Raw genomic sequence first — 21,123 nt, forward strand, 5'->3', positions numbered from 1 at the left:
TAATCAATAATCATGAGAAGTCATTGGCTCGTCTGTCGTAGTTTTGACTCATGAATTTCAAATTTATCACGCTTTTTGAGCAGCACAGAGCCCAAAATCACACGGCCCAAAGTAAGGTGGGAATTCTTATGAATTATGAAGTTTGGGCCTGGGCCGGCCCATGTCCACCGTACACCTAGTTTGACTCTCCTTATCAAAAACAATAACGAAGGAAAGGGACACCATTTTTTAATTGGCCGGAGGGAAGATGCAGACCTTTGAAAGTGAGGAGATAATAGGGAATCCCTGGAGTGTTGACATTGTAAAGCGAAATAAAAACACCAATAGCGCCCACTGTGGCCACTGATAGATCTTAGAAGATGATAATGATGATGATCCATCTTATACTGTCATCCATTGGATGAATTTCAAGCTCCAACCCTAGTAAATGCGTCGCAACCAACCTCATAAAACCCTTTTAAGCAATCTATATATAATTAATTAATTAATTAATCATTAATTTCATTATCTGCTTTTATAAGGCTCCCATCCCCTTTTGATTATTTCTTTGTCACCATCTCCTTTTCACCCGAAAGCTTGCTTACCCGAGCTTTTTATTTTATTTTATTTTATTTTTATTTTATTTTTAAAGAGGAAAAATATTAAAAAAAAAAAAGACAATTTGAGTGTGGAGTTGACAAATGTCGAAACAAAACCTCAGAAAATACGGGTATATTTTACCGACATAAGATAATCACTCCAAAACAATCATCGATGATGAATTGGAATTCAAGGTTTTCATGATTTTTACGACTTGGGATTTACTCAAAAGACTTTTGATTCCTGCAACACTTGTTACCAACCTTCTTCCTTAAAAATCTATCATCAAAATTCAGGGATTAGGAGATAGAGGACTGCAACGCGCCTCCAGGGCAAGTGGGGTCTTGTCCCAGTTGTAGCAGAGAGGAGAGCAGAGATGGGGTTAGAGTTTGAAGCTTCAAGGACAACAGTGCAACTGGGCAGACATGGGGGACATGTTTCCACATGATAGGACTCTGTCCACGCGCTTTTGAAGGAGATTGGGGTTTGGGGTTGGTGTTCTTTTCTAAGTGGTTTCCAGTTTCAACCCTTTATCTTTTTATCTCAGAGGCATTGTGGACATGGATTTTACGTGGATTCGAGGGTTGTTTTGGGCAAGATATTTCTCTCTGTCAATCTCTCCATCTGGAGAAGCCCAAAAAGGAAGAATCAACAGTGGTGTAGTGAGAGGTAGAAATTCCTGAGAAAGGTAGAGAAAAAAAAAAAGAAACAAAAGCATAGAAAGAAAATGGAAAAGAAAATAATGGCTACAATAATTCTGGGGAACCAAAGACACCAACACCATCAACAACAGCCAGAGATTGTTGTTTCCTGACCTTTTTTTTTTTTTCCTTATTGGGTTCAGATCATTGACCCAGACCATAAAGAAAAAGGAACAGCTGCGAGCTTTCTCTTTCTCTGTAAGTATGGATGGCACTTATCTCCTCTTTATTCCCTCTCCTTATCTCTTCCTTTGCATGCATCGATGAATGTTAAGTTTAATGTTGTTTCTACTTTCTCTTTGCTTTTTTGGTTTTGGAACTTTGTAGGTTGGTCTCGATGAAGAATGCTATCTGGGTTTCGTAGATCATGCCCAGATCTTATCGTCTTTTGATCCAGCTGAATAGGTTATGAATCTTGGTGAAACTGAAGAAAAGAGAAAGAGGTGAATATACATCTGAACTTTTCCCTTCTATGTGGAAGAACAAAGAAAAGTCATAATTTTCCAGAGTTTAATCTTAGTAATTTCGAAAATTGCTGGGATGGTTTGATTTCAACTTGGTTTCTGCATCTGGGTCTGTCAATACATGTCAAAAAGGAAATATTTTTTCTTTTCTTCTGTGTGTGAAAAAAGAGGGCATCATGAGTTTTTCTTTAGGAACAGAAAATCATGGTATTAGGGTTGTTGTTCAGTTAATTGATTTGAAATTCAATGTTTTGTGGAGTATCTAGGTTGGAATGGCTTTCTGATCCCATATTTCTTTTGATGTGAAGCGGGTTTGAATTTTCATCTGACTAGGGGAATTTGCCCACTTGGATTGGTACAACTCTAGATGCAAGAAAAGCATGGGGATTCTCAATCGGGGACAAGAGAAACTTATTGGTGGACTAATTCTCTGAAGGCTGCTAAAATCTGGTTGAAATTGGTTTAATGCCCTTGATTATTACTTCTCCAACTGAAGTTATATCCTCTCGTTCTTACTGATGCTTTATTTTTTGCTCTAAAGAAGCTTTGGTCTGTGTTGGGTTCTTGAGTTCATGAGAAGGAGCTGTTGATTTGACATTTAAGTTATGATAAAAAATATACTTAATAGGCTCCCAAGGAAGCCATCTAAATCAGCTGAGAATCGGGATGGAGGTGGGGCTTCTATCTCCTCCTCAAATGCTTCTACCAGTTCAAGAAGTAATGATTTAGTAAATAACAGGTTTGGGAACTTTAATGCTACATCTCTTTCAGGCGCAAACCCCACATCAAATTCAGGACCCAATTATGGAAATAAGATCCCCCAAGCTGTGAATATGAAGTTAAATGGGAATTCGGCGGCAGCTTCATATGAGGCCTTGCCAAGTTTTCGAGATGTTCCAAACTCTGAGAAGCAGACCCTGTTTATCAGAAAGCTGAGCTTGTGTTGTGTGGTGTTTGACTTCACTGACCCAACAAAGAACCTGAAGGAAAAGGAGATCAAGCGACAGACTTTGGTAGAGCTTGTGGATTATGTGACCTCAGCAAATGGGAAATTCACAGAAAATGTCATGCAAGAAATCATAAAGATGGTATCTGTAAATTTGTTTAGGACGCTCACTTCTCCACCCCGTGAGAACAAAGTTTTAGAGGCCTTTGATTTGGAAGAGGAGGAGCCTTCAATGGACCCTGCATGGTCTCACTTGCAAATTGTGTATGAATTTCTTCTGAGGTTTGTGGCATCACCTGAGACAGATGCAAAGTTAGCTAAGAGGTACATTGATCACTCTTTTGTTCTCAGACTCTTAGATCTATTTGATTCAGAGGATCCTAGAGAAAGAGAATACTTGAAAACTGTTCTACACCGCATCTATGGAAAATTTATGGTCCACCGACCATTCATCAGGAAAGCAATCAACAACATCTTTTATCGTTTTATTTTTGAAACTGAGAAGCACAATGGAATTGCAGAGCTGTTGGAGATTTTGGGCAGTATAATCAATGGGTTTGCGCTACCACTGAAAGAAGAGCACAAACTCTTTCTTGTTCGAGCACTAATTCCGCTGCATAAGCCAAAATGCATTCCCATGTACCATCAGCAGTTATCTTACTGCATCACACAATTTGTGGAGAAAGACTGCAAGCTTGCTGATACTGTTATAAGGGGTTTATTAAAGTATTGGCCAATTACAAATAGTTCAAAGGAGGTCATGTTCTTAGGTGAGTTGGAAGAAGTTTTAGAAGCAACTCAACCTCCAGAATTCCAACGCTGTATGGTACCCTTGTTCCGCCAGATTGGTCGTTGTTTGAGCAGTTCACATTTTCAGGTAGGCAGTTTTACTAGTTTTATTAGGTTATTTTACTGCTGCTTTCATCTCTTGCTTTTTCTTTTGAGAGTTTATGAAGCAGAAATTTGCTTCCACTGTGAAGTTAGTAATGAATCTTGGAGCCTGAATGTTTCACATTAATCTGGAGGAATCGCCCTAGATGGTGTTTCTTCCATCTAACTGAATGTTAAAATCTACTTGGTCTTTTGTCATTGTGATGTAGAATCTTATAACAATTTAAACTTTTGCATTGTAATAAGTGATAATCTGAGGTTATCCATTAAAAAAAGAAGTGATAATCTGAGGTGTGTTTAATAGGTTATGAGGAATGATAAAACTAGAAGTAAAACATCACAAAATCAAATCTACACAAATTCTGTTCTATATACTCTTGAAGGTAATTGGTGCCATTAACTAATAAATACTCAAATTCTAATCCTTGACATACCGTGTATGAAAGCCTGGCATATATTATTGATCTCTTTGAATTCCTATAAACTAAAACACACTTTCATTCTTAGCTAGCCCCACCAAATAGGAATAGATACTAACATATATATCTTTGTTGCCTTCTCTCTCTCTCTCTCATTCCCCTTCTGTTTGGCGACATGGGTCTATCCCACTGTTCTATCTTTCTACTTCAACCACATTGTGGTACTCAATCAAGGATATAATAGGTACTGAAAGTTGTTTTCATTGCATTAGCATATTTAGGTTTGTAATGTGTGATTTTTAATGAGGTTTGATGGTTATGGATTTGGTTGCATGTTAAGTGAAATTGGGTTCAGTTATGTCTGAAGTAAATGGTGTTACTGCATGCTTTGCGCCTACCTAGGTGCTTTTAATACAATTGTTTTTTTACCTATCAAAAAAAAAAGAAAAAAGGATGATACTGCATGCACGTGGGGACTTCTTCGATGGCTTTTAAACTGCATAAACTGAACTTCCTTTTTCCTTTGTAAACCCTTATTGCAAATTGTAGCTGATATATTTTCTTGTGCTATTTGTTGGCTCTAGTTTTGTATGTTATGAGAATTGCAAAAATCATGGTTGTTAGGAATATTAGGAGTAAGGCTTCAAAAAGTTTGACTTTTCATTTTTTTGATGTTATGGTACCATGATAATGTGTAGATTTCCCAAACAGAATAGGCTGCTGAACCTTTATTGGTTGTATTTCATGCTGGGGAATTTGTCTAAATTGGATATTGATAATTGGTTTCTTCAGATGAAAATTCAGCATGCCAATTGCATGCTTTGTATGTGTTGTCCTGAACTAGCTAATATGGCTTAGCCATCTCTAACAAGATACATTATGATGATTAAATCCATCAGTTGTATCAAGTTACTTCGATGCATTATTTGATTCTTGTGTGAGTGGGTCAACCAAATTCTTGAGCCTGCAGTATGAGCCAATCTTAAATTGGTTATACTGGAATGTATTCAAATGTTTATTCTATTCTCAATTCTGCCACGAGTGGACCTAATATTGGCATCACTCAAATAGCTTATCATGTTGAACTACAATAAAAGTGATGTTAGGTGAGAGATGAGGTGCATCATTCTGCATGGAAACTTACTGAACATAAGGCCAGAGGAGGTCAGATTGATGTAACAAATTTGTAGGCAGGTCAACTTACGTAAAATTAAGTGAGATTTTATTTTACTTGTTAGGGCGGGCAATTCATATGGATATATTACTTGATGACAAAGAAAACTTTTGTCCTTTTTGATGAATTGTGGGCCCTGGATTGTGCTCCTCTTCAGCCTTACTTTTGTGCAAAAAGAATATAACCACCAGTGGTCAAACATCTATCATATGGATTGTCATCTCAGTTAGCACCAGAGAAGGCATGTAAAGGAGAGGCTGGAATGGGATGAAATTGAAGTCTTTGGTGAATGTTTCTTTTGACAGTGAAGAATGCGTTACACTATTTTGAACTGCATCTAAATTGGAGAATGAATTGGAAAACCTACTTAACCACATAGTAGATATCATGATAATATACTGAGGAGCATACCTAATGCCTTGCTAGAAAATAACAGCAGAAAAAGGTTCATTTTTTATTTTTTTTGATGGGTAAGCAGTAACCATGTAATCAACATCTTGAAACTTGTAAATTCACGATCATGACCATACATCTTACAAATTTTGAACTTTAGCGAGGCGAGGCTTGGCATCAAAATTATGGTCGTGGTCGAAATTATAGTTTCTTTACTTGGAAAACATTTTAGGGAAGGATTTCTCTTTGGTAGGCCTCTATAACATAACAAGAAAATAATGGAGATGACCAAGGTTCCTCACATCAAAATGTGCTCTAAGATAAGAAATCAGGCATCAATACAGGAGTTATCTCTTTTGTGATGATATATTCTCCCACAGAGGAGGCAAATGCATCCAACACTAGTATGTTGAATGACTTGAATCGGGTTTTTATTCCTTTCCGTAGATCTACGACCAACCTTCTTTTTGCGATCAGCCTAATCTACAACCACTCTGATCAATGCTGCTATCATCATTCATAGCCAAAGGTTCTGCTTCCAAGCTAGCAGCAGACTGAACCAATTGATCCTCGTTTGAGTTTTCATTGGGAGCATCTAAAACAATGAATCTGTTTGCTGTAGTAACAACATTCTTCTTTTTCTTTGCTTTGACTCCAGCTGTCTCAACCTTTGAAGCTGCCTTGGGCTTTGAGTTGAGCACTTCTTGCTAAGGTGCATTTCTAGGTCATGTGCCTTGGTGCATAAGTCATTCAAATCATCAAAGGTTTGAGGCATGAGATGTACTGAGAGTTCATGCCTCAAAGGTACATTCGGACCCTTTCGGCCTGCTATGTCCTTTCTTTATGCCCCTACCAGGGAGGGGAGGAAGTGGCAGGTACTCCAGGGCCAGGGAAAGATGGGGTAACCTTTTACGGACACCTGAAAGGAAGGGCTTGCCATCTTGCGATAAAGTCAGACACAAAATCATTATAAGTGACATTGGCTTTCCTTTGAAAGCTTGATCACTTGAGATGGAGTTGAAATGGGAAAACTAGGCACCTATCAAAAAAAGAAATGGGAAAACTAGTCAATTGGGGCGTGCTTGTGGATACGTCTTTCTTTCTTTATTCATTTTTTTAAAGATTATTTATAAGAGAATATATGTTGAAATGGGAAAAACCATGTAGCTGGAACTTGTCTAAGGCCATATGCAATTCTATTTATTTTTTAATTTTTTAATTTTATTTATCGGTAAGAAAAAATATATTAAGAATCTCCAAAATAGGCATGACCTATGTTCATGGGATGTGCACATGCAATTCCTAGAGCTGGAAAGCATGATTAGGCTATAGGGAATCTTGAAGTGCTATTAAGAAGAAGAGAATCGATCTCCTCTTGCATGCTAAGATGCCATTATGGTTATTTAGAAGCTTGAGAATAAAAGGCAAGATCTGGAGGAAATTGTGAAGCTAAAAAGAAAAGTGATAGGAGGATAGACAATCTTTACTAGCAAGAAATAGATATTTATGTTTATGAATTCCATCTTGAAGACCAGTGACCATAGGATGAGTGGAATGGTGGTTGATGGGATAAGAGGTGTTGGAAAAGGGAACAATTGGATGGTAGCTTGGAACGAATTGGCAAGGGAGAGCATGAAGATGGGTGAGAGAGGAAGAGAGAGAGAATGGGTTAGAGGGGTTGGGGAGAGGAGCAAGCCAACTGATAGCAATAGATGGAAGAATTAGGGTTGCATAAGTGGAGTGGTAAAAGGAAATGATCCCTTTGAAAATTATGTTAAGAAAATGGGGGTTTTGCTTGATATAGGATCATGACATTCATGGCATTGATGTTGGACATCATAGCTGGGAAGAATAAGTTGGTGTGTATGGGCCTTAAGTTTGCTTGTTGCTAGAAGCCCAATGAGAATAACAAGTACAACCAAGTGCATGCAAAGGTGGAGACAAGTGAAACCTTAAACATCACATAGGGGAACTTACCTTTGGGAATAGAAGGAGCATTCTTAATGTGATTAAAACTAGGCAAAAAAGGTTCAACCCTCAAGTTATTAGGAAGTTGGGCTTGATAAAGAAGAACCGATTTTGACAATGTATTGGTGGTTTGTACAGTCATATACTGGTAGCAAAACTATAGACCCTCAATAATGATTTAAAAATGTGAAATAAAGAGGTCTTTGACAATGTCACAACTAAAAAATTGAGGCCCTAAATCATATTGGTTTATGGTATTTAAAGGAAAGAGAAGTAGTCTCACTGTTGAAGAGTCTAAGGCTAGAAGGTTGGCAATGCTTGAGTTTAGCAAGTGGGACGAAGCAATGTGGAAGCAGAAATTGAGAGAAATCTGGTTAAAAGAGGGGGATAAAAGTACCAACTTCTTCCATAAAATGGTCCATGCACCAAGAAGGAGAAACTTTTTGTCCAAAGTTAGAATGAATAAGGATTGATTGATGAAGGAAGGGGTGTTGAGGGCTTTCCCAAATCTCCAAATGAGGATTGGAGACCCAACATTAATGGGATGGCCTTTGAAGTATTGGGAGTGATGATCTAAGAACTTGAAGGTTTATTTTTTTGAGTGGAAAGATTTTGTTACCTTGTTTGGTTTAGGTGGAGAAAAGGCTTTAAGGTTAGATGGTTTCACTATGGTGTTTTGGAGGATGAGTTGGTAGTTGGACTTTGTAAAATTTGAGGTGATGGGCTTCTTGAGGGAGTTTTTTTTCTATAACAACTCTTTTCAGAGAAGTGTATATGCTACTTTCTTGGTCTTAATTCCTAAGAAAGGTGGAGATAAGGACTTGGACAAATTTCAGACCCATTAGCTTAGTTGGAGGGTTGTATAAGCTTTTGACTAAAGTTTTAGCTAATTGGAGAAAAAAAGTGTTGGGTGAGCTGGTTTTAGTTTACCAATAAGCTTTCATGGAGGGCAGACAAATTTTGGATGCAGTCCTCATTGCAAATGAATTCAAGGCTAAAGAGCACCAATTTCTATGCTGAAATTCTCTATTCTAGTCAACGAATTTTGTCCGGTTTTTCCTAGAGCTCCAAGAGTTTGAAGCAGAGAGACCCTCTTTCCTCTTATTTATTTGTTTTGGCAATGGAGGCACTAAGTTTGGGAGGGGGGGGAAGAAGGGATTTCATCTCGGGATTCAAAGTGGACTTTGGGAGGAAGAGGTGAGGGGAGAATGGAAGTGTCACATTTGTTGTTCCTTGACAATACCCTAATTCTTTTTTATGCTAACCAACAACATTTAGAGTATTTAAATTGGGTCTTCATATGGTTTGAGCTTATTTCTAGTTTAAAGAGAAAGCTAGCCTTATGGAAGGGGCAATACTTGTCATAAGAAGGAATAGGTACCTTGATGAAGAGCACATTGTCAAGTTTGCCAATTTATTTTATATTTGTATTTGCCATTTTGAGAAGGGTGGGCTTAAGATTGAAACAAATCCAACTTGTTTTGTGTGTAATCTTTGGGTGTGGTCCAATTTGTTTATAGCTCTTGGCCCTTCTTTTATTGAAGATTTTGTGAATTGGATAGGGTCTTGTTGAGGGTGCCGTTTTTGTTGTCCCTCTTTGATTTTTTGGTGGCGTCTTGGGTGCCCATTGTATACTCCTTGTGTACTTTAGGGGTGCTTTTTTGGCCTTTCTCTTATTAATATACGTTCTCTTTACCTACCAAAAAATAAAAAAAGGGATTAAAGCAGATCCAAAGGGGGTTTCCTTTGGGATAAGGCGCTTGGGAAAAGCCTCATTCACTTAAGTGTCTACCATTCGTTTGGACAAAAGGAAGGGAGAGCTTGGCAAAAAAAAAATCTCCATACTCTTAATAAGGCTCTTCTTAGCAAATGGAGTTGAAGATTTGCTTCCTAGGGAGTCCCTTTGGAAATAGGTCAAAATAGGGGAGTTTGGGATAAAAGAAGGGGAATGGTGCTTGAGGGTGGTTAGGGATGGTTATGGAGTAGGGTTGTAAAGGGCTATTAGAATCGGGTGGGAAGTTTTTAGAAGTAGAGCTTGATTTATTGTGCATAATATCAGAAAGGTAAAATTCTAGAAGGATAGATGATGCAAAAGAAGTTCTTTGGAAGAGTCATTTCAAATGTTATTTTCTATAACCATTGACAAAGACTCTTGGGTAGCAGAGATGTGAGAGTAGGTTGGGGAGGGGGTCTTATGGAGTCCCCCTTTTTCACAGACTATTCCTTGACCGATTGAAAGGAGTGGGGAAGTCTTTTTTCATAGACTTCAATTGACCTCAATTAGAAGGGATGGGAAGGACATATTTATATGGAGGGAAATCATGAGTGGGAAATTCTCGATCAAATCTTTCTAAGCATCCTTAGCCCAAGGATGAAGTGAGCCTTTCCTTGCATGCATAGTATGGAACCCATGAGTGTCAACGAAGGTGCGTTTCTTCACTTGGGAAGTTGTTTATGGAATGATTTTAACACTTGATCAGCTCAGGAGGGGATTCAGTATTCCGAATAGATGCTACATGTGTAAAGAGGATGAAGAGTCAAGCCAATTTCTCTTCCATTGCTCCAAAGCGAAAATCCTGTGGCAGCTTTTTATTTATTTATTTATTTATTATCTATTTGGAGTGGTCTAGGTGATGCACTCTTCTATAAAAGACAATCTTCTGAGTTGACATGGTTCTTTTGTGAGGAAGAAGAGGAAGAAAGCTTGGAGGACCGCTCCTTTATTATAGAAGAAAAGAAATAGAAGGTCATTTGAAGATGTAGAATAGTCAGGTCAAGTGATCAAATCTTTCTTTATGTGCATCTTTTTGAACTGGGTTAGAGTGTGCATAGACAGTCCTTCTATGACAATGATAGGCTTTGTAGATTGGTTGAACTCAAAGTAAGGAGAAGAAGGTTGTTTTTTGTTTTCTCTATTCCTATTTGCTTGTCTACTCAGCTCAATTTGTATACATCATGCGTTCCTTGCTAGGTTCTTTTCAGCCTCTTTTAATATATTTTCTTGTTTGCCTATAAAAAAGTTGTATTGGCGCTTTTCTTCAACAATCCCATTTTTTTTTTTAATGGAATGCAGGCATGAAATTAAACAGAAAGTACCATGATGATCTAATAGTGCAAGTTGTGTTTTCCCTCTTTCCTATTTTTTTGCTAAGTTCACTTTGTATATGTCCTGTGTTCTTTTGTGCGCTTTTAAAGCTTATTAATACATTCCCTTATCAAAAAAAAAAAAAAAAGTTGATGATCTAATAGTGCAACAAAGATAAGCTGTTTTTTTTTTTTGATTAGTGCGCGCAAATATATTAAAAGAGGCAAAAAGCCACAAGGCATACAGGACGTATACACAGTAGCCAAACCAACAACCAACACTCACCACCCCTTAAGGAGTAGCGAGCCATTCCAAAAAACCTATAAGCGAAGAGGACTCCTCTCCCATATACACCCTAGCCCAACTCCACAAGTTACAAACAAAAGAATTCTTTAGCTTCTGAATAGCTAGAGAGCCCCCCCTAAACGCTAATCTATTTCTCTCCTTCCAAACCGTCCAAAAAATACACAACGGAATGGAAGTCCAAATCCTTTTCCTCTTTCTCCCCACAAAAGGGCCCCTCCAACTGACTAGCATATCTTTGACTTTCTCTGGGAACACCCAATTAGCCCCAAACAAGGCCAAGACAATCTCCCAGAGAGCCCTTACAACTGTACAGTGTAAAAGTATATGATTTACATTTTCCTCTTCACAACCACATAAAAAACACCTGTTAGGAAACTGCCATCCCCTTCTTTGAAGCTTGTCCAAAGTTAAAACTTTCTCCCAAGACGCCTCCCAAGCAAAAAAACCAACTTTGGTTGGAACCTTATCCACCCAAATGCCCTTTTTCGGGAAGCTAATGACATTAGACCCTGCCAAAAGCTTGTAGGCATCTTTAATCCGAAAGAGGCCATGACTCTCTCCTTTCCAAATCACTGCATCCTCTTCAAGAGAAGTCCTCAAATCCCTTAACAACTGCAGCAGCTCTCCAAAAACGTCCAGCTCCCAATCATTAAGGTTTCTGGAGAGTCTTATATTCCAACCTCCTTGGCCGAGGCTAGAATCCCACATCTCATTTACCGAGGCGTTCCTTTGGACTGCCAATTCAAACAACTGGGGAAAAGTTTGGGCCAGCTCCTCATTACCACACCAATGGTCAGTCCAGAAACTCACCTTAGTCCCCTTTCCCACTTTGAATTCAATATTATCCCAACACCAAGACGACTCCTTCAAGATATCCCTCCAAACCCCCACCCCAAACGTTCCGCGGGCCTCCTTTGTTCTCCAACCAAAACCCAACCAACCATACTTCACCCCAACCACCTTTCTCCAGAAGAAGTCTTCCTCAATGGCGAACCGCCAAATCCATTTCCCCAATAGAGCCTTATTCAAAAGATCAATTTTCCGAATACCTAGGCCCCCACTCTCCTTATGGGTACACACCACCGCCCAGTTGATAAGATGAATCTTTCTTTCCAAACTTCCCCCTCCCCAAAGAAAGTCCCTTTGAAGCTTTTCAAGCCTTTTAACAACCAGCTTAGGCATGCGAAAAAGAGACAATTGGTAAATCGGCATGCTGGCCAAAGTGCTTTTGATGAGGGTAATCCTCCCACCCTTTGACAAATATTGTCTTTTCCACAGTGCAAGCCTTCTTCTCATTCTTGCTTCAACCCCATCCCACATAGCCATGGCCTTGTGCTTGGCTCCCAAAGGCAGCCCCAAATAAACCGAAGGGAGGGTCCCCACTTTACACCCTAACTCCACCGCCAACATCTCAATGTCTTCCACCTCTCCAACCGGGATTACTTAACTTTTAGCAAGATTTATTCTAAGACCAGAGGCTGCCTCAAACCATACCAAAATCCAGCTTAGGTAAGTAATGTGATCTTGCCTTGCTTCACAAAAAATAATCGTATTATCAGCAAAAAGTAAATGGGACACATTTATCTCCATTCCCCCCCTCCCTTGGATGCTACAACCTGAAGTGAAGCCCCCATCAACAGCCCTTCTCAACATAGCGCTTAGAACTTCCATGCCCAGCACAAAAAGGTAGGGGGAGAGTGGATCACCTTGGCGTAACCCCCTAGAGTTGGAGAAATAACCAGCCGGCACCCCATTGACCAGAATAGAAAAGCTTGCCGTTGAAATACACCACCAAATCCATTTCAACCACCGGTCCCCAAAGCCTATCTTCCGCATGACCTTCATGAGGAAGTTCCAATTAATACTATCATAGGCTTTTTCAATGTCCAGTTTACATATCACCCCTTTCTCCTTGCGTTTAAGCCAATAGTCAATTACCTCATTGGCTATGAGTGAAGCATCTAAAATCTGTCTTTCCTTCACAAAGGCATTTTGGTCCGGCGAAACCACCTTGTCTAGCACCTCCTTAATTCTATTGGACAACACTTTGGCCAAGAGCTTATACACACCCCCAAGCAAGCTAATTGGTCTGAAATCCCCCAAATCCTCAGCCCCCCCTTTCTTAGGAATGAGGACCAGAAAAGTAGAGTTGAGGCTCTTAGCAAACGACTTGTCTTCATAAAACTCCTTGAACACGTCCACAATTTCCTCCTTCACGAACTCCCAACAGAACTGCCAAAAGGCCACTGTGAACCCATCCGGGCCTGGAGCCTTATCACCATTCATACCCATCAGAGCCAAATGAATCTCTGCCTCAGTAAAGGGCTGCTCCAAACCTTCAGCTTCAACATGGTTTAAGCTTTTGAGCTGCAGCCCTTCTATATCAGATTTCCATGAATGATCCTCTGACAACAACTGCTGAAAGGCATTCACAACCCCCTCTCTCACCTCCCTCTCCTCCTCCAACCACCTCCCATTGATTTTAATCTTATCCATGGAGTTATTTCTTCTATGAGCATTAGCCATCCGGTGAAAGAAACCCGTATTCTTATCACCTTCCCTCAGCCACAACTCCCTAGAAGATTGTCTCCAATGCGTTTCTTCCAGAAGAACCCAATTTTTGAAGGCCTCCTTAGCCTCAGTTTTCAGCTCTGACTCCCTTTCAGTTAGGCTCCTGCCACTCTCCACCCTATCCCAAAATTCTACTTGTTGCAAGGCTAGATTTTTGTTGACTTCCACCCTCCTAAACACTTCCCTGTTCCAAGATTTAATTTTATCCTTCAGATACTTCAATTTTGAAGCCACTCTGAAGCTAGCCCTCCCCCTCCCCCCCGCCTCCTGCCACCACCCCCGAAGGAGGTCCTTAAACCCCTCAACTTTGAGCCACATGTTTTCAAACCTAAAAGGGGAGGGGCCCTTTCTTACCCCCCCACCTTTCAGTAAGATGGGGAAATGGTCAGAAACGGGTCTAGGCAGCCTGCACTGAAGGACCCCACTGAAGCAGTCCAACCAATCTTGGGTCACTAAAAACCGGTCCAGTCTAGCCCAAGCTTGGTTATTCCTTCCCCCACTCCAGGAAGCCACCCCCCCATGCAACGGAATATCCAAAAGCTCTAACTCATCCGTCACTTAGGCAAATCTTCTCATGGCGCCAGTCAGCCTCCCCTGATTACTCCTTTCCCCAAGGTTTAGAGTGACGTTAAAATCACCCCCAACACACCAAGGGTCATCCCAGATTCCCCTAATCGCCCCAAGCTCCCCCCAGAAGGTGTCCCTGTCATCTTTGGAAAACGGCCCATACACACCCGTAAAAATCCAGGTCTTCCCATCCTCAACATTCCTAAGTCTGCAGGAAATTGTGAATTGGCCCATTTCCATCTCAAGGATTTCTAGGGTTCTTTTGTCCCAGCAAATTAGAATCCCTCCTGCTGTTCCTTGAGCTTCCAAGGCACCCCAATCCAGAAACCTCCCTGACCCCAAACTCCTAACCATACCCTCATTCATGGATTGAATTTTCGTTTCCTGGATGCAAAACAAGTCAACTTTTTGCTTTCTAATCAGAGCTTTAATCACTTTCCTCTTGGAACTATCATTGACCCCGCGTACATTCCAGCTCAAAAGCCTTATTTTCATTGGACTTCCATAATTTGACACCCTCTTCCTTGCACAGTACCCTTTCTCTTCTTCCCCCCCTCATAGTTTACTGAGCATTCAAGTCTTCTCAACTCCCTTTCAAATTTCGATTTCTCCAACATAGCTTTGCTGTGAATTCTTTCTCTTCTCTTCCTAATTTTAACCATAAACTCCAGAATGTCTTTCTCTAGGCCCTCTGTTGAAAATCCTAGGAATTGACTGAACCTAGCCAAATCACTTTCTTCCCATCCTTCATCCACCCATGCACCCTCTTCTTGAGAAATAGGCCGGGCTAGGCACAGAGCCTTTCTATCATCCTCCATGCTGTCGTTACTGATCTCTACCAAGTCCCAACACTTCCCCGCAAACTGCTGTGAATGCCCAATTTCCTTGCATAGGCAATCCCCCTTGATTGACTCCACTAAAGTTCCAGAACAGTCGAAAGACTCCTTCCTTGGAGTCCGACCAAAAGAAGAAAAGAAAGGAGGAGAATGGTCCAAAGTCACCATTCCAGAGGAAGACGGAACATACCTTGCGTCTTCCTCCAGCAGAGCGCTATCGGTTCTGGAGATCCCCCCCCACTCTGTCTCGTCTCCACGTCTTAGCCCCCACTGGTCATCCTTCCCCCAGCAGTTGGGGATGCCCACGCCTGGGCTCCTCAGTGGGCCTCGACTGCGCACCATAGCAGAGGATCCCTTCTCCGTCTGGGCCTTAGAAGAAGCAGGAGGAGATGAGCTTCGAAAAGCAAGCCCATCCCCTTTTAGTAAACCCAAAGGCCCGGCCTTTTCCTTGGGCTTCCCATTTCCATTCCCATAAAGCAACAACCCAAGCGAGCTTGGCCCAGTGGAAGTGTAAGCTTTAGGCCCTCTAGAAGATGATGCTTGGCCCAACAAACCCAGCCCGTCTTCGCTCCGATTTGGATCCGAGTTCTGACCCGACCCACTGACCTGACTCTGCGTCCCATCCTCAGTCATCAGGCAGTCCTCGAGCCTTGAACCCTCCATCGCCCCCAACACGCGCCCCCCCGCGCGTGCACTCGCGTCACCCCCTTCCTTCGCATCTGTCACGACGGTCTTCCCTCTCTTTCCAGTCGCCGGAACTTTGATGACTGGCCTGATTTCCCACCATAAGGTAACCTCGTAACAAAACCCATCAATCCAAACCTCCACTAAGCTGGGAGGAGACCCACCGTTCCGCTTCACCAAGAGGCGTGCCCACTGTAAATCCTCCATTTTTTCCGTTTGATGATCAATCGCAAGGAAGCCCCCACACGCGTCCCCAATTTTCCTCAGAATATCCCGTTCCCACATGGAGACAGGCAGCCCAACTACCCGCACCCACGCTTCATTGCTCCTTTCCCCTTCCTTCAAACATCCCGTCTCCGGATTCCACTTCTCTAAACGGAGATCTATCCCCCCAAGCAAAATGCTTCCCATCTTTGAGACTTGCTCCGCCTCTACCAGGATCTCAAACTCCATTAACACCTTTCCCCTCTCCATTTTAGCCAGCCCTAAACTCCCTTTTAACCTCCATATTCTCGCTAGCTGGGATCCCCACCCTCTGAGATCATCACCCTTCGCTGCATTGTGATTCCAAGTCCCAACAATACAGTGGCCAAGTTTGGATAAATTCCTTCCCACCTCTTCCGTAGTAATATCTACCCTAGCTGTTGCTCTCTCCTTTTCCTTCGCCACTTTGGTCGCCTCCACATAAGACTTCACCATGTTCGGCTTCGTCCGGGACACAACTGCCTTCTGGTTATTAGGGCACCTTTCTTCGCAGCCCAAACTCCTCAGTGTGTCCGCCATTGAAGCCCATCCACCCCTTTCTCCTCTTCCTCTAGGAATATAGACACTAAACCTCTTTCCCTCCAAATCCGCAACTCCCAAACGAAGAAAGCAGCCCCCTCTGTTGTAATCGCGCGACAGAGAGTACATCCTCCCGTTTTCCTTCCACTCTCTTGCCCACCTACCCATTCTTCGGTCCTCAATACTCAGATTCAAACATTCAAAGACTATCCCAAGGCTCATCGGACCTAGTCTGACCCACGACGAGATCCCGCCTTTCTTCTCCACAATCGTGGCATGCAATCTACCTCTCCTCTCCTCCACCTCGACCTCGAATCTTTTCGATTCCACGCCGAATCCACCCCTCTTGACATTACTCCCAGGCCTCGCATGGCTCGCGCCTTCTGCGATTTCCGTCGAACCCTCATCGTCACCGCTCTCTCCCTCTCTCGCGATCTTTCTCTCTCTAGCCCTCTCTCTCTCCTCCATCTTTACAACAAAGATAAGCTGTTATACATACCCACCACCATTTGTCTGAGTTTAGTATGAACATATGAAGAATTACCATCACCATTTGTTAGCCAGGCTCTAACATAAGCAAAGAGTCCTCAACAAAGCGCTTAAAGTGGCTAAAGCAAGAACAAATTTCATTTATGTGAAAAACAGAAACAGTCAGGTAAACCAAGAGTACTCATTCACCAATAGTAAATAGTATTGATGTCTAGCATGAGATGCCACAGGGTCAGGAAAGCATAAGTTTGGATGTGTTGATTGCAATCTGGACTATGATATGATAAATGAAAAGGCAAGCTAGACATCTTACCTGACAACCAACTCAAAGGAATGTTTATGGCAGATAAAGAATCATCTAACAAAATAAACTTCTGCATAACCAAGGCAAGAAAACATTCTGACGCCAGTTGGAAGAAGTATGGACTCTCCATTGCTTGGGTCCGCATGAAGAACTCTCCCTCATGTCAGATCTTTGATGATGATGTCTGAGGAGAAAATAAGGGTTCAAATTCCTAGCTAAATGTGCATAGGTAGAAGATTTTCTGGAATGCAGGAATGTGTAAAGCATGCTATAATGAGAATGTAGGTGTGGGGTGGGCAAAGTAATTGTTGCCTGTTTTGAAATTAGTAGTTGGGTCATTCCCCTCAAAGATGGTGTGTGATCCATGATGGTCTGAATACAAACAGAAATTCTAGAGATTGGAAGTCATGTGTTGGGTGCTCTGGCATATTGGTATCACTGCTAATAGGAGGAGCCAAGAGTGTGGTAAAATATTTCCATATATGCATGGTTAAATGGCTATGGAAATGAACAGTATCATGACCATGGCCTATGCAAATCTGACACAAAATTAGAGGGAGTGGTAGAGGCCTGAGAGTGAAGGAAAATGGGAGTTGGACCAGGACCAAGAAGACTAGGGTGGGGGTGAGATTGGGGATATTAAGGGAACCATTTCCCACTTCCACAGTCATGGCCATGGTTATTTCTAGGATCATTCTGATTAGAATGAGGATTTTAGGTAGACAAGGCAGAAGAGTGGTAGGGGGCCTGCAATTGAGAAGAGAGGTGAGATAATCTGGCCTCATGTTGAAAGAGAGGAGAATGAGGTAATGGCAGAAGGACAAAAGGGTGAGGGAAAAGGAAAAGATCAAAATAAGAAATCAGGAATTAATTACAGGATAAGAGGAGGAAAAGGATGGGTAGGCACAGTGACTGGTTCTGCCAAGAGAGAATTTGCCAAGGCTAAAAGAGGGAGACCGGAGAGAGGATTGCAACACAATTATAAGTGGCCAAGGTGTAGTGGTGGCAGCTACAAAAATGGAGAGCAAGGTAAGGACCATTGACAATTGGGTGATCATCATATCCTGTTATACTGTTTAGATAAATGGTTATGAAAAGGCTGACCCATATTATACACCATTATTGGGGTTATATGATCCACACAAATGGTATATGATATTATGGTAATGAAGTAGGACTACTGGGAAGAATTCATGAATACAATGTCAATATATATGTACTAGCATACGTGGTGTGGTTACACAATATGCTTCTCCTCTCTCTCTCTCTCTCTCTCTCTCTCTCCCTCCCCACCCTGTCCGTCTCCCTCCCTCCCTCCTTTGTGTGTGTGTGTGTGTGATCATTTTTTTACCTTAGCAGTATAAGAGTTGGCAATGGTGATGCTGATGGTGTGAGATAACAATACATTATTGGTAGTCTAAGTTTTACTACCAATACATTTTTTGGACGGTATGGAAGGAGAGGAATAGATTATCTTTTAGGGGAGGTTCTTTAGATATATAGAAACTCAAAAATTCTTTTGTATGTACCTTGTGGAGTTGGGCTAGGGTGTATATTAGAGAGGAGTCCTCTTCGCTCTTAGGCTTTTTGGAATGGCTAGCGGCCATTTAAGGGTGGGTGAGGTTGCTTATTTTTTGTGTTCTTGTTTTAGGCTGATTTGTATACTCCCTGTATGCTTTGTGACCTTCCTTTAATATATTTGTGTTTATCTATCAAAAAAAAAAAAAAAAGTTTTACTAGTTGTCCATGTTAACAAAATTTGGAAACACTGTTGACTATCTGAGCACATCATGTATTTACGTGTGTAGTAACGGCCAAATTTTATTTACTCTAGAAATGTGATTTGCTGTTAATTCTCAATACCATTGTTGTTCCTGAACCATGGCAGTCTGTAACAACCCCAAATTTCTTTAGCTGTCCCAGAGTTCTGTGACAACCATAGTTCAATAATATCAGACCGGATGGAGTTCCCTTCTAATTTATTTAACTACTTTATCTACAGGTGGCAGAGAGGGCCTTGTTTTTATGGAATAATGATCACATCGAGAACCTAATAAAACAAAATCGCAAAGTCATACTGCCAATTATCTTCCCTGCCTTGGAGAGAAATGCTAGAAACCACTGGAATCAGGCAGTACAGAGCTTGACATTAAATGTCCGCAAGATCTTCTCTGATGTTGACCCTGAGCTGTTCGAGGAGTGTTTGCTCAAGTTTCAGGAAGATGAAGCACAAGAGAAGGAGGTTAAGATGAAACGTGAAGCCACATGGAAGCGCTTAGAAGAGATAGCTGCCATGAAAGCTACGAGTAATGAACCAGTGCTTGTCCCTCGTAGAGCAACCACTCATACACCTTCTGGCTAGGGAGTGAGCACATTCCTGATGGTTACTCCCAAAGTTTATGATTTTCATATTGGTATGCATTGGGAGGAGCCATGATGGGGAGTTGTTAATTCCCTTGGTTGCTTGCTGACCTTGTTTTTTCCTTTTCAAGTTTTGGTTTGTCAGGTAACAAGAGGGTTAAGGATGATACCACTGTGAGGGGCACAAAAAGGCCCCATTCTGGTTCATAAGCGCGGACTGTATATATGGGGATTGGGGTTGTTGGAGAAAGCAAATGGGGAGATGGGGTTGTATGGTGCTGCAATGCATAGTTAAAAAACCGAAGGAGATTCAGGTTGTTAAATTTGGCCTTTTTGCAGTTTGATGCTCTCAAGGGCGACAGAAAGGAATCTTCAATTCACATATATCTGTTTACATATTTTTGAATTTGGTTTAATTAAAAGTACTCTTAGTCTTCAAATTTATTATATGTATCATTAAACTTGTTGCTTCTGTTAAATGGAACTACTGTTTGCCATGAGTTTCCAATGTAGACAGAAAAACTTTATAAATCTAATTCCGGTTAAGCCCCCAAGAAAAAGGGTTAGTATGTATTTCTTCCTTGGCTGCTTGTCATCCTCCTGTACCCTTTATTAGTCTCATTTATGGGTTCACAAACCCTACTCCTTCCTGCATCATGATTTCCGGACATATATTGTTCTTCTTTCTTTGTGTAAGGTATATGCATGGAGGCTCCATTTAGTTGTTCTGCAACTGGGTTTATAAGTAGATTTTGATTCATCTTGGATGTTGGAAATGGTTCAACACCATCAGCAATGGCTTAAAAGAGAAGGATGCCCATGTTTTTCCACTTCACCTCAACCTCATCAAGAAGGATGACAACCACCAAGTTGCCTTTTTTTGTGTAGAATTGGTCAGTTTTCTTTATCTCTATAATGTTATGGGAGGTTTGAATTTCAAGCCCTTTCTTTTTCTTTTTTGGTAATATGGTATAGTTTTGATATTACTATAAATTACAAGTTACCTAAGACTAGAGATGGATTAGTGCTATTTTGGTTAAATGGATGTGGAAGATCAATTCAAATGCCAAATGGGTTTTGATTATTCTTTTAATCTGGATGTGTACGTTGTTGCTTTCACAAACTAGGATATGGTTAAATTCCTGCGATTTGTCGACTCACTCTCTCAAAAGTCAAAACCCATGTCCTGTTTTGGACCTTTCAAAATTCAATATTTATATATGATTTCATCACCTTTTGCATGCTTACACGCTAACAAATCTACCACGACCAAGTAAAAATAGAATATTTTTATAGCCTAATGTTCTTGATATTGCCTCAAGAAGTCTTGGCAAGTTTGATGGTATAAATAATATAAAGTTGGCTTTATGACTTGTTCTATCATGTGGGCACCTCTCTTTATCGACATTAAATGTTGACTTGAACATTGCATATTGTTGAAGGTGTGAAGCTTCAAATTATGGTTTAAGGGGACTCATTCATTAACAAGACATCGATAATCACTTCGAAGAATTCTTTTTGAATTAGTACTAAAATTGACCAATATAATACATTTCTAAATTCATCTGAATAAGAAAAATTATGTCCATTTTCAATAATAGG

General features: G+C 41.0%; 1 protein-coding gene across 4 annotated transcripts; it reads left to right on the top strand.

Annotated features, from left to right (window-relative positions):
- Positions 1 to 606: 606 nt before the first annotated feature.
- LOC100250839 (serine/threonine protein phosphatase 2A 57 kDa regulatory subunit B' theta isoform) lies at positions 607 to 20,094 on the top strand. Of its 4 annotated transcripts, none has more exons than XM_059742826.1 (5): positions 675 to 1,478; positions 1,608 to 1,723; positions 2,011 to 2,416; positions 2,516 to 3,567; positions 19,163 to 20,094. In XM_059742826.1, exons 3-5 carry the CDS (start codon positions 2,350 to 2,352, stop codon positions 19,520 to 19,522), a joined length of 1,479 nt encoding a protein of 492 aa, XP_059598809.1. In that variant the 5' UTR covers positions 675 to 1,478; positions 1,608 to 1,723; positions 2,011 to 2,349; the 3' UTR covers positions 19,523 to 20,094. The 4 variants fall into 4 exon arrangements, with proteins under 4 accessions (XP_010660814.2, XP_059598809.1, XP_010660818.2 ...); XM_010662516.3 differs by having other exon boundaries at positions 2,053 to 2,416; XM_010662512.3 differs by having other exon boundaries at positions 607 to 1,478; positions 2,053 to 3,567.
- Positions 20,095 to 21,123: the final 1,029 nt, after the last annotated feature.

Source organism: Vitis vinifera, chromosome 14 (genome assembly GCF_030704535.1).
Source record: "Vitis vinifera cultivar Pinot Noir 40024 chromosome 14, ASM3070453v1".
In the NCBI taxonomy this organism is placed as follows: domain Eukaryota; kingdom Viridiplantae; phylum Streptophyta; class Magnoliopsida; order Vitales; family Vitaceae; genus Vitis; species Vitis vinifera.